Below are 14,514 nucleotides of genomic sequence, written 5' to 3'. Positions count from 1 at the left end.
TGGCGGGTGTATTCAACGAGGGCGATCGATTCCAGCGGCGATGGGAATCGGCTGACAGCCGAGTAGCGGGCGTATCAATATTGCGGGCCAGCAGAACGTGGAACGCGCCGGGACGCTCCGCGTGTTGCTTGCTCGCGCCTACCATATATGCAGAGAGTTGCTGCTGCATTGCCTATTAATAATCTATAACTAATTAATCTAGAAGGCTGTGTGAGCAAGTGGCTGAGAACGAGAGGAAGCCACGGCGTTAATCGTCGAGGAAACTAGATGGAGAACGCTCCATCTGCTTCGGGGATTTCTCTCTCGAAATCGTTGCATCAGGGAATCCGCTGCTTCTTCTTCTTTCGCGGTTTCACGCGATCGCGAATGTGTGGCGTACATTTACTTCCGGTACTCGAATGACAATGGAGAAAGAAAAACTGACGATTCGGAAAACATGAAGGCAGCTACAACTTTCTGATTTAGAGAGAATACAATTTCCTTTGATCCCCGACGTGTCATTTTGGAAATTGGACGATTTTCTCGTTCAAGCAGAAATAATCTTCGATACACGAAGAATTGTAATTGGAAGGGTGAACGCAGCGATGGAAACGTAAACAGAAACGCTTTTATCTTCTAACGTTACTTTCTACCTTTATTGGAGCGTCTGAGTACCCTTCTGTTCTTATAAATAAACGACGTAACACCGTGGCCCTCGCGACCTTTGGAAAAATGAATATGATCGAAATATATGCGATTAATGCCTCTGCGTTATCGCAATTCATGTATCAGTATGTACGAAAAGAACACGCACGAGCCGACCGGTCATTTTATTTCGCCTCTAAACACTGCCGCGTTAAAAAAAAAAAAAACACTTTTGCGAAGTAAAAACGTTCTCGCGATGTATGTACACACCTGCATCGTATGGAAAAATTGGGAAAGAGGCACCAAAGAGAGATACGAAATACCAGGCGGCTCGTCCCAAAAAATGTATCTACGGTTAGGATCGAAATATTCTGCAGGAAGAGTATGTGCATAGATAGATCTATCTATAATGTATAAAATATGTACAAATGAGAAATGTAAATATACAGGTAGTACGTACTGGATAAGATAGTGTATTGTTGGGACTCAAGAAAACGCATGCACTTTAGGGAGACTTCGATATATGTATATATATATATATATATATATATAACCATAATGTATATGTATGTTCGTGACAGAATGTGTATATAGTAATCGAGTATGTATAGAATTTTCGTAAGAGATGCGAAGCAACACTGGGATTATGTTTACGTACCCTCGACGCTTTAAATCTAAATAGTCGGGAAAATCGTCGTGTGAAAATGAGGGAAAGGTAAGCGTCGTGTGAAACGTATGTATATTCGTTTTACGCAATCGACGACATACATAATGTGTAGCCGCCGTGGGTTTCTGAAACATTCTGAAAATCTTAGTTCCTCTCGGTTCGGGGCATCGAACGCGCAGCTTTTAATCCGGTCTTGTCGACGGTTTTCTTTAGCCAGTGATCTTTTACGTTTTATTCGATCCGTTGTTTTGCCGAGTTTAACGTCTCGAGTTGTACGTTTCGCTCTGAAAACGATTTTACGCTTCCCCCTTTTACGTTTACTTTTCTCTTCTTCTCCGTTTATTTCGTTATCACGCGTCCCTTCTTGCTTCTTACGCGGTCGCGGTCGAGCACGACTTCGGAAACAAAGAATGCAGTTTTACGGCGGAACGGAAACCTTGGTTTCCAGCGAGTTCCTATTGCTGCAAGCTCTCGCTTAATTTGACCGAGGAATTCGACTGTAAAATATTGACGACCCGAATTCGGCAACGAGCTTTTAAAGTTGCACGGCTTAAACTCCGCGGTCGACCAACCGCGTGTAATTGCAACTCGAATGTATCGGATTAAGCGGACGTATTGCGTGTACCACGAATTAACTCGATTTTGTCGCTTGCAATCCCATTGTGGATAAAAATGCCACGGGTAGAATTTCGATTTGTGAATTGCTTTGATGCAGATTACTCGCGCACACGCGTTTGAACACCGTTTTAAATTATTTTTACGAATCACCGATGCCTGTACATTTCTGATAAGACTGAATTTTTGCTTTCGTTTAATCATCGGATGTTTTTCGAGAACATGCGGCATGAAATAGTCGACCTTGCGTTTAAAAATAACGCGTAGCGACATTTTGCACTGGAGCTCTATCTTGGCTGCACAAAATGGAATTCTAAAGTCCATCGGGTACATGAGCATAACTAATTCTAACTTTTAGTATAGAATCGTGCTTCACCCATTCTGTTTGTTTATCGATAGCATCGTTAAAAGTATTGTAAAAGTACCAACGATAAAGAGTGATTTTTAATAAGAAAAGTTTGATAAGACAAGATCGTATTCGAAAAATTAAAATAGACAATAGCTACTGTTCTATAAGTATTAAAATTTATCACGTTCCGTGCTTTGACACGAGAATTTACGAGCTTGATTTTCCCAAGAAAAAGGAACAGCAAGGCCTCGTGTTCGAAAATTTGATTCCACGCTTTGAAATTTGCTTTAAAAGAAAATCGAAAGACGCCAAGTCAAACTTTATTCGGTTGAACGTTAATCCCATACCGCACAAAGCAGGTTTGTACATATAATAATAAGTTTACAAACTTGTTTTTTCCTAAAGAAACTCAACAAAGAAAGATACGTAACTAGATATTTCAGACGGCCACCTTGTTCTTTCTTTATTTTTACAACAGTTGGCAAAGTAACGATATCTTTCACAAATAGGAGTCGTACGGAAAGCGTTATTTATATGTTTTTTCACTGTAAGCATTGGTGCAAATATTAATCAGCGAAGTTTGGCTAGGATGTAATAAAATCGAGCGATTCGTGATACACGATACGCGAACGGTATCAGTGACGGTTCGAAACGATCAAAGGTACGTTTATTTTTATCGACGTTTCCGGATGTGCAAGTTTTCATGAACGCTGTAACGACCACGGATTAAACGCGTGCAGGTAACATGACGAGTGTCGCGATGGAATTCGAATCCTTTAGACAAAACTGGCGATTAAATTTACGCGGGATTTATTTAAAGAATGCCCGAATTCACGTTTGATCGAGTTTAGCTTTTACTTTTAGCGAAATAACGAATTTAATCGAAACTCGAAAAATTCTCTCTCATTTTTTCTTTCTTCGCGTTTCATTTTTATTCCGTGGATACTTTGACCAACCGCGAATACTTTAATGAAATAAATTTAACGGCTCGTCGATCGAGTTTTCGTTCGCGGAAGTAACCGAATACGTTTTTAACGAGCAGGCATTCATTGGGGTTTTACTTTGTCACGCGCGATAATTAGGTTTGCCGATCGATTTATCGTGCGAGACCAAATTACCTATGCAAATGCAACAAGATTCTGTTACCTGTTGTACATGAGAATGTCTGGCTTCCAAAGCTTGTTCGGTGTAATTCGAAGGTCCTTCACGCCACCGTACTCGGACTCGTTCCATTGAAGGTTGTAGTCCATCCATTCCTGAAACAATGAACAATTATCGTAAATGGACGAGCTTTGATTATCAGCTACATATAGCCCATCTCCGCTAGTATATTTCATACGTAAACATCTTGTATGTACATTTATCAAATCATCTGATTGGAACTTTCTTCCTTGGGCAAAGAAAAGTAGCAGTTGTACTGTAATTATCTAATTACAGTCTGCGCAGGTGGGTTCTAAATTCTCAATCTGCGGGAATGAGTAATTTTTATATGATTTGATTCTGAGTATGGACGTTGCTACTTTTCCTTTTCTTGGTAATTTACTTTAGTTGGTTAGGTTTCAATAATTAAACTAATCAACTTTTCTCACAAACTTGTTATTTGCAAAATTATTTGGTGTAAATGGTCGAACAGAATTATGTCGTAAATATGTTGTATCCATTGAAGGTGCTTTAAAAAATGCATACGATGCGTTTTCGATGAATTGTTCAGTGCAACTTTTTGCACAGATATATAATATTTCGTGAACGTTAATAATTCATTCCCTGATCTATCGATTATCCAAACACGAATCAAATATCAAATAACAATCTAGATCGTTCAAACAATGTCAACGTGATAATATATGAATTTAATTAACTCCAATGGAAAATCAATCCACGTTATAACTTGTAAATAGAAATTTACAACGGCCAACGTATGTTATAATTTATTTAAAGAAATCACTAAAATTGAATCCTGCCAAAATTGAAAATCCGTTATCGGGGACAACTTCAGCTAGGAAGAATATCAATTTTCCATAGTCTAGCGAGGATAATGAAGCACGAAAAGTCACGAGAACTTCGTTGGGGCATGAAATCGGTAAAATTAATTAATCCTCGTTAGGTGGAAAATTAATTATTCGTGGAGATATCCTTCTTCCAGCGATCTGTATAAAAGGCTTAACGCGGAACCAGCTCGAGCATGCCCAAGTCAAATTCCACGAAGAAACAACGAGTATCGACCGTAAGCTTCGTAATTGAATTTGTCGAACTGTTCGCATGAAACCGTAATAACTTTCATCTTCCTTTGCTTTCGTCGTTGTCTCCGTGGCTGAAGAATGACTCACAAAATAACTAGTCTGCAGGCACGCGCAAAAGTAATCCACAAAGCACCGTGTTTAAGGAGATAAATTTGCCAAGAGCTCTAGAATAACGGAAATCGGTACTAGTGAATTACGGTCTAACGACAAGACGCTTCAAAGAGCTTGAATAATTGTCATCGTTCCTTGAATATACCGTCGTAACGTTGGATGAAGCACTTTAAATGTAAATTGTCTAAACATCCCCTTTGTGCGTTTTTGTTTGCTCCACAGGGAGGAACGAATTTAAGCGGAATGTAATGAAAAATAACGCGACAATATCGAGGTTGAAATGACTGAACGAACAGGTTACCTCGATTGGATGTTTGGATGCTTCTTAGCATGTAAGTTTTCCGTAAAGGAAGATTCCTTGCGAGTTACCTATTAACTTTACGAGTAACGGCGTATACTTTCGGTTGCGCTCTGTCTACTCTATGCGAGAGATATTTATGGCTGACTATACGTCCCTAATACTACTTTGGTCTCCCTACGGTCTTCGAACTGTTGCGATCTAATCTCGCTCACGTTTCGATAAACACGGAAGCTTAACGTTCTAAGGGAAACTTAAACAAGGTGAAGACGGAGAATTACAATTATTTCTTTAAATGTCCTTTAAACTTAAAAAGAAAGTCTCAGCGATCAAAGAACACAATTGAATCGGGAAATAACCCAGAGGAACGTAGCAGGATGAAAACGCAAATCACGCGAGATCATGCGTTATTTATTGTAATATATACTCCCATAGCTTGTTTACCCATTTTGATAAGTATTTCTTTGATTGTGATCAGGGAATGGAATAATAGAGGCACACACTCTCAGAATCGTTGCTGGATGAATTTCACAATGTGTATATGTTGTACAATAAGCATATTCCTTTTCTTGTCTCAGATCTTCAGGAGACATTGCAATCATAACAGTTTCTTCTTCTAAAGTATCAATATATTCAACAACTCCGCTACCAACTAATTCTTGCCAGCCATCATTGTTGTAATCTCTTTCTTTTAACATGTCAATATGTCTTTTCTTTAATAGTAAGGTTTGTCCTTCAACAATTACTAAAGGCCTACTGATTCTTCCTGCATCTGTATATATTCTGATTTCACGGTCTCTAATATCTCTTATCATAGATACTTCTTATACAATAATGTCCATTTGTCTTCTTAATTTACGTAAAGTAGCCATTAATTGATCTGGGTCTCTGTGAATACCAACCCAACAGCCATTTACGAATAGTTTTGTTGCATCAGCTATTGCACTTGGTGCAATTTCTTCTAAATTTCCCATATACCATTCCTCTAAGAATTCAAAAATTGGCGAAGGTTGAGATCCAACGCTAATGTAAGCCATCAATACTAAATTTTTTACTAGACCAACTGCAGCACCTTCAGGGGTTTCTGCAGGACATAACATACCCCATAGCGTTATTTATTACGTTACACGATACCGCACAACATCTATCGCCTGTATCGGTTCGAATAAAAAGCTACACACCCATCTCTCTAGGTCAGCGTTCCCTCGTTAAATGTACTCTGACAAATTGGATGAATTACGAAGTGCAGAATCAATGCGTGCTCGGCCGGTAAATTGCGGCGAGTTTAACGTCAGATTGAGCCAGTGCGCGGCGTCAAAATGAAAACCGCGGCATTACTAAGCCGGGCAAAGGGAGCGGACAGAAGCAAAGAGCTAAGAGTGAACTGCGGCCGGTAGTTGTGTATATTTTAAGCGCAGCGACTTTCGAGGAATGCGCGACCTGGTTTTATGACGGCGGTGTGCAAGCTGCATAGAAAACGCGGTGTTCTATAATGTATACTTCAATTTCCGGGTCCGGACGGCCGAGTCTCGACGTTTGCTCATTAGATTACGCGGCTGAATTGCACAAACGAGGAATTCAGAGGGTGAAAGTTCGCCTTGCCCGTTTGCGTGGGCGCGGCGGGGAGACGCGTCGTGTCTGCTTGGAGATTTTCAAGTTCCTTTTCCCGGCGATTCGACGGCTTCCTGTGAGCCATGGAAACGAGGCGTAACGAACGCTCTTTCGGCGTTCCCCGGTGAAATAAAATTTCGTCTCAACGGCTCACCGAGTGCTTTCTATTTGCTGCCAGCTGGAGCTTCCGCAAGGAGTTCTACGCTTTCGGAGATTAAAGGATCGCTTTCGCTTTTTTCCCTCGCTTTTGTTTCTTTTTCCCTCTTCCTTCTTCTTCCCTTTTTTTGGTATCCGGTTTTTATTCCTCGAGAACCATCGAAGGACTTTAACCTTTCGAAATATAATTCGAAATATAATTCGAGATATTAGAAGCCTATCCAGTGGTACAATGGTCCAGATTTATCTCGTTTTGTCTTTCTCGGAATTAGTTTTTATCTTACTGACGCGTTAGAGGATTAGAACGACGGTCAAATAACGAAATCTTGTTAAGTATAACTTTTTCACATAAATTTTTATCGAATAGTCTCGTTTCCTTTTTGTATAAAATATGCAAAGGTAGGAATCTTTACGATAGCTCCAATAGCTCTTCAAGTTTCTCTCGTAATCTTTCGTTCGCAATTCACATAACTTTTGACCTCGATTTCTTTCGATTATTCCTTTAACGTACCTCGATACAGACCCTTATTAACTTTTATCGACAAATGGGATTAATATCGCAATGACAGGAATTTCTTAATATTCTTCGAAATCAAAAGATACATAGTTTCGTCGTGTGATTTATGAGCTTCGTGCATGACTGTGCTGCATGATAGTTTTGTGTATTGCGATGGAGAAGATAGATGATATTTTTCGTATAAAACGAGTAACGAAAAAGAGTTTCCATATTTCACAAACTTTTGAAAATCAACGCGTAAAGAATTCGGTGATTGATCATTTTCATGACTTACACTGACAAGTTTGCCGTACAATTTATATGAATATATGAATTGTTCATTCGCATATTCATTTATGTTAATTTTATGAAATCGACGTTTTAATAATAGGCGATAAGAAGAAAGTTTTTAGCCGAATTCCGCATTTGAAATTCGTCTTTAGCTGCGATTTTCCAAGATGCATCTATTATTCGATGTCACTTAACTGCAATATAAGTTTTCGTGAAAGATCATTTCACATTCATCATAATTACTTCTTTTCTCCTCATCATCGAGCGAAATTGCTTCGCTACAGCCCTGATGAAAGCTGTCTCGCTAAATTTTATATCGCAGATTTTATTTTCCGCTAGTCTCGTTACATTCATCTGCATCGTGTGTTTCAAATTTCCTTGTCCAAGGATATTTTCTGAAAGTCGATTTTCAATTTACTAGTAAACGTCGTAAGCCTTAAACGTCGTATACAAGATCCTTCTGTAATCATGGCAGCGTAGGTAGCAACATTTAACAAAGTATAGTATAATCCCTGTCTTACTTTAGAATCTCAATCCCTTCTTGATTCTTCTCCGAGCACACGCAGGACTAGTCAAAGAAGACCCATCGAAGAAGAAGGGAAAAGAACGCTGCTAACAATATACGAGATTTGTTCGGAGTGTCTTCGTGTTTTCTACTTTACGCTTACCCTTATGCATGAACGCATTTCTTAAAAGAGCACAAATCACTCTTGGAGATAAAGAGAAAATTTCTAATAAATACTTTATCGAGCAAGATAGAGACTAAAAATAAAGGAATCTCGATTAAATCTACGCAATTTTGTAAATGGATATTTACATAATTATTACATACACTCCCGTTTACAAGTGAACGATCGATTAACCGTGATTTTACATTCACGCAGGACGATCCTTTCAGGAGGGTAGTAGGCGTGTCTAAAGTATTTTCTCGTGTTGATCTGTGTATAAAAAATCAGACACAAGTAAACACGAAATAAATGAGAAACACGAACTGAAATAAATTTCGCTTCGATATTTATTCGCGACTTAATTTGTCGATTGCCAAATAGAAAAGTTCGTTTCGTTGTTTTATTTTAAGCTTCAAGATCGCGATTGACGAGTAAATCGTTTTCTTTTAAAGTATTAGAAAACTTCTGGTCTCAGGTGTTTTCCTCTTTTCGTAGAATGCGTCGAAAAACTTTACGAGAAAACGATCGAACCTCAAGGTGGATGATTATAAGGAAGAATATTATAAGTTCGCATACCACGTTCTTGTAACCAAACTTCGGCAGAGTATCAAACGACTTTCATAAAGTTTGAATTAAACGTATCCCTGTGTAACGAACGGAGAACGTAATTGTACTTTTAATATAAAGAAATTCCTAGGTAGGCACACTTTGAACTAAACTAATTCTTTCTGCAGAAATTTTTCATATCGAGTTTCATAAAACAAAACCGATGCTTTTGATGCATTTCAAATATAGTCTTTTACATAATTTTATTTACCGTGATACGTTTAAGGAGATATAAACTAACGCTTAAGCAGGCAACGGAACGAGTCCTTTTTCCAAACACTCGAAATAATGTCTGCGTTACACAGCATAGCTCGGGTTACTATGACTCATTGTAATATAATTGTAATATACAATTTCAAATCGTGTCATTAGCACATGTTATCAGGAGAAACAGCTCCTCGGTGTGGAAAATGTAATGCACCCCTTGGGATTATCTAATTTTAATCCGTTCAAAGTATAATATGCTTCGTGACAAGTATAAAGCGAAATCTCTTATTAAAGATAACGTAGAAAGTAAATGATTACTTTGTTACTCGATTAGTGTGCAAAATTATTTTGTATGAAACGATTATTTTGTCAAATTCCTTCTTAGCATACTTGATGAACGATCAAGAGGATTTTTAATAATTCAAGGTAAAAATCTGTGGAAAGGAACAATGAAAGTAGACTCGCGAAGGAATTCGTGCGAGAGAACTTGCCATAATACTTTTTCCATTGGACGATATTTCTACATCTACGAAGCGCACTAGCACTTGGGTTTGTGGATTATGTGGTCCTAGAAGTGATCAAGTAGCAATGTTACTATCCCTCTCGAGGGCTTACTCGTCCCTCCGGCAGAACGTGATCTTGAGAACTAGTCAGCTAGTGGTTTGGAAATCCACAAATATTCTGTTGGAGAAAGAGAGAGAGAAGAATTTCATAAAGTATTAATTTTAATATCTAGTGTGAAAGTTGTGTTTTAACTTTTCTATATTTAAGTACATACTGTGCTTGAAGCAAATGAATCGACTAATTATGACGTAAAAAAATACTTCAAATGAAATAAAATACGTTGGTAAGGTAGTTTCAGAGTGTAGGAATTCGACTCGCTTAAATCCAGATAACTCGGTTAACCTGAACGTGGCTTGATATAGTTTACGTAGAGAAATATATAATTGCAACAACACTTGTGCTCGATTAAAACGTACAAAAAAGCCGAGATTTCTAGAGAAATTATTGTTCGTGTGAAATTTAATTTCGTCTGAACTCGTGTCGTTTACAAACAAAAGTCCAAAAATTTATTGCGTCACTCCTTACCATGTGCACGGTGTTATTTAATTAAAAAATTTCATTAGTTTCCAGAATTTCAGAACTATGTAGATACAACAAAAATATGATGAATTTATTATTCCAGTATCGTAAAAACGATACAATGGCACAATATCTTGTATATATATATATATATATATCTATTTTTTTTTTTTTTTTTTTAAATAAAGACATTTCAAATTTTTCGAAAGAACGAAGCTTTTGAATGCATTTCCATATATTACGGTCGCTATCGGGAAATGGCTGACATTCATATAGCAAAAAGAGACATATCTCAATCGGATCGGTCTCTGTAAATGCCCATCGTTCGAGCTGCAACGGATTGCCGCATCTATCTTCGGATGACCACAATAGTGGGTGCATGCACTTGACCGGCTCTCTCACGTGCATTAATGCAACGCGTGCTTTCGGTTAAGACTGAGGCTGGATGACGATCTTGCGAGACCACAGTGTTACCCTGAATCTACATCGACCATACTAATCCGGAGAACTCGTCCCAGAAGACCTCGTTTTTCGGTGACGTTGGACTCAATCGGTTCTAGAAGATCGATACCGATACGATGTTGTTTGAAACAGTGTTTCTATTCGAAGTAATCGCAATCAATTTGGTTTGAGAACTACGACGAATAGCGATAAATTCTAGAAAAACGATAGTGAGATTTTGCAAGCTTATTACGTAATTGTAGATAAACATTTCTCTATTATTAATATTCATATTCTATCCATTTGCTATGTAAATCGTGATAAAACGTTAGTAAATTAGTTGAATTAATTGCCTAGGAATTTTTGCCGCTTCTCTTTCCTTCGTTTCAAGAAACGCGTACATCGTATGAAGCTTACATGTCGTAATAAAGCTGCCTTTTATGTACCACAATACACAATGGCTAATTTATTACAAACTTCCAATTCAAACCGAAATTAATATACTGTAGAGATTAAACAGCCGATTATTTCAACTGATGCAAGACACGATATTTTCGAAAAGCATATTGTTCCAAGTCTTTACCTTAATTAGTTTCCACGATACATAATTTCGTATTATTAAATCGTCGCAAATGCATGGGTATGTTGAATGGCGGTCGAAATTCTGGGCGTGACCTACTTTTTTCTTGGAAATCGCATATCTCAGCCAAATAGTGGTGGTACTAGTACTACCACTGCTAAAAAAGCAATGGCCAACGTCTATTGCTGACCAGCGCACAGGTGCTACGCTTAGGGTAGGACAGTGAATGCATACGAGCGAGAGGTCCGACTGTGCGAGAGAGAGGCGTACAATGAATTATTTGGAATTATGATTCGCTTTAAACGGAGATATCTCGACAACGAGAAGTCGTATCCAAGTAAAACAAAAATTCCCTTTAAAAAGGAAGTTTATTGTTCCTAACGACATAGGTAATTACGCTCTAGAATGTTTAAATTGTAGAATGTTCTAATTTAAAGCGATGGTTAAACCGATAATTGCATACATATATTACATATAATAAATACAGAGAATGTATTTTTCTTGCTTTAATTTACTTTTAATGGCATTCGTAGTTGCGTTGTCGACATTTTCGGCTGTGAGTATAAAATTACATTGAAACGCTGATTAATAATAATTTAGGTGTGAGAGTTACGGCTTTAATCGACATTAACATATAGAACGACGCTTCGATGTAAAATAAAATGTGCGCGATAATAACTTTTTGCATAAACCTAGTTGCGATTTTCTTGCGAAATTAACGTTTGTTTTCATTGCAATTTATATTTTACAGCGTTACGTATTTGCGGTCGCGCGCGCTCCTACAAATTCTTAATTATAAGTGAAACTTTAAAATTTTAATTTCATAATTATATTTACTTAACAAATATGAAATTAAACATTTGTTACAGTTATTGTATAGCTTTACGTAAAAACTTTACAAATTTATTACACTGTAGCAATGTTTATTGCACGCCATGTTGTATTTCCTATTTTATTTCCTGATAAAAGTTATATGTTTAATATATTTTAAATATACGATGTTGTTACAACGAAGTAAACAATGTCGTGTACACGTATTATTCATACGTGAAAGCAAAGAACATCAAGCAATACGGGCTGTTTTATATTCATGAAAACTAAAACTGTTAAATCATATACACACCTCGTATATATGTATATAAAAAAGAAAAAAAATACATGAGATATTTTCATAAATGATTCATGGAACCTTTAGATATCAGTTATGAAAATTTTAGCAGTTATTAACATGAACAGCAGTTACTACGTATCGATGATCTTTCATGTATAATAAATAAAAGCTGAAAATCCATTATATTATAATATAATTTTGCACTAAAATTTCTCTCAGTTTACGTCTATTTGGAACAATAGAAAATTTGGCAAAATAATCTAGCTTCGTATTTCCAATGCATGTTTCTTACAAAGGAACTCCTTCTGTGAGAAAAGGAGGAATTCCGCTGCGAAATTCCAGTTCGTGCGATAGAGGCATCGATAGAAATCTCACAGAACGATTACGCGTCACGACAGCGCGCTCAGAAGCCGCCAGAAATTATTGATCTTGTTAGGATAATTAGAATTATCGGGTTATGCGGCGAAGGAGATTGCTCTGGCACGGGGTAACTTGTGTGCAGCTTGGTTCAGGATAGATTATGGGCCGACGGGTTTCGGAATGGGTTAGAACGTTGGGACATGCCGTATGTCGCTTGAATTGTTCATTTGACGCCGCCCTGGTCCTTGTTCCTACCTCTGTATATATGCACATATACGCAAACACAGATATACATAGCGTAGTACTCGCTTCTCTGGCCCCTGGATTAAACGCACTCAAACGTGAAAGATCTCTGAAGTTCGTTAATTCGACAAAGACAGATAGGGAGATGGCTTGTTACTTCGGTCGCAAGCCACGGAATTCGCTTGGCGCGATAGAGTCGGACCATCTCACTCGTTGTACGATCGATTGTGCACGTCGATGACAATAAAACGTTATTGGAATTCGAACGAGGGTGGCGAAGCCCGGCTTATAGATTTTGTTCGAGACGAAATTAGTTTTCTTCAGTTTTTGGCAGACTCTAGCTCGCTCCACGTTTTATTGCGCTGATGTTTTGACGAAAATTCGCTGGCAAACTTTTTGGAATACGTTATACGAGCGAAAGTAAAGTAACGGTTTTGAAATAGTTTGTATGCTCTGTGGAAATGGGAAATGAAATGGGACACGGCCATGGCAAAAGAGGGAAATCATCTGCCTTTATGATCATCAAATTGGTAAGTTTACAAAAATTGAAAATTTGTTAGATTAAACGTTTTGACGATGATATTTCGCGAGATGAAAATATGAAAATACATTGAGGATCTAAGATCTAATTTTTCGCGCAAACATCGTTGCTATGGAGTCTCTTATTTTACGATTAAAATAAAAGAAAGATAATGTTCTAAGAAATGTTAATTCGTCATTCGTAACATTTAGCATTTGACTTCGTCTTAAATTTGATAAAAAGTAGCAGATCTCGATAGTCTAAACGGACAACGGACTGTTTAGATATTAATAGAACTTACTCTCATTCTTTCTGATGCGTTTCAATTATTAGTTTCGTGTTAATAATTACGCTAATTGCGTTACAAACAACGATAAACCTCCATTTGGAATATTATCCAACGTATGAGATACGTATTAACGCATTGACAATTTTGTCTGAAATACTATTCTTAGATAACTGAAATTCGCTCTTATTTCATTTCCAAATTAGGCATTGCTTTTTTTTATTTCATAGGATATTTTCAAGCATATGGTCAACTACGATCTATGTCATCTCAACGAAAATATGATTGTAAGTAAAATTTCTTTACTTCTCATCCTAAACGGAAAAAATAGCATGTTTGCTGTAATTCTGCGTTTCAGAAATTATTTACAACTACGCTTTTACTAGAACTTTCTCACTTAGAGTTACATTTCCTCGAGAAATTTCAATCCACCGTGCTCGTGTTTGAAAATATCCTGTACGTCCATCTGATTTCTTTCTCATCTGGTCTTTATGGCGCGCTGAAGTCCTACAGCTAAACAGAAATATCGTTGAATGACTCAAGACCAGGTCTTTTAATTAAAGTAACGTACCGACAGAAATAGCCGGATCCATTTCGTTGGAACAAAGCCGATGAAAAGAAACGATAACGACCTGGTAGCAATATCATTGTTGCAAAGCTAACACGGAGGAACGATTCTCCCGAGCCATTTTAAGGTCATCGGAAAGCTTCTCCCTCGATCTCGGCGATTCCTCCGCTTTTTAAATTATTCGCGTCACGTCTGACAGACAGACGTTCTCCTCGAATTCGGTCGTACAAACAGTAGTCTCATTGAAATCTCGTGATTATTGTTCAGTTTATGAACGAAATGTCTGAAATGGAGAGCGAATAGTGAACGTTAAACGAAAGTAGAAATAGATAAAAGTAGAATTGAATGTAAAAATTATTGTGCGAGCGAGTACCAAAACTCGA

General features: G+C 37.6%; 1 protein-coding gene across 4 annotated transcripts in view; it reads right to left on the bottom strand.

Moving 5' to 3' along the window:
* LOC100745578 (neuronal acetylcholine receptor subunit alpha-7) overlaps positions 1-14,514 on the bottom strand; it is a 264,880-nt gene that overhangs the window by 130,618 nt on the left and 119,748 nt on the right. For all 4 annotated transcript variants that reach the window (XM_024368087.2, XM_033321037.1, XM_033321038.1 and 1 more), the window contains exon 5: positions 3,402-3,511. In XM_024368087.2, the coding sequence (XP_024223855.1) occupies positions 3,402-3,511 (110 nt within the window). The remainder of the gene's footprint in view (positions 1-3,401; positions 3,512-14,514) is intronic.

Source organism: Bombus impatiens, unplaced genomic scaffold (assembly GCF_000188095.3).
Source record: "Bombus impatiens unplaced genomic scaffold, BIMP_2.2 scf_0389, whole genome shotgun sequence".
In the NCBI taxonomy this organism is placed as follows: domain Eukaryota; kingdom Metazoa; phylum Arthropoda; class Insecta; order Hymenoptera; family Apidae; genus Bombus; species Bombus impatiens.
This window is presented reverse-complemented; position numbering and strand designations above follow the sequence as displayed.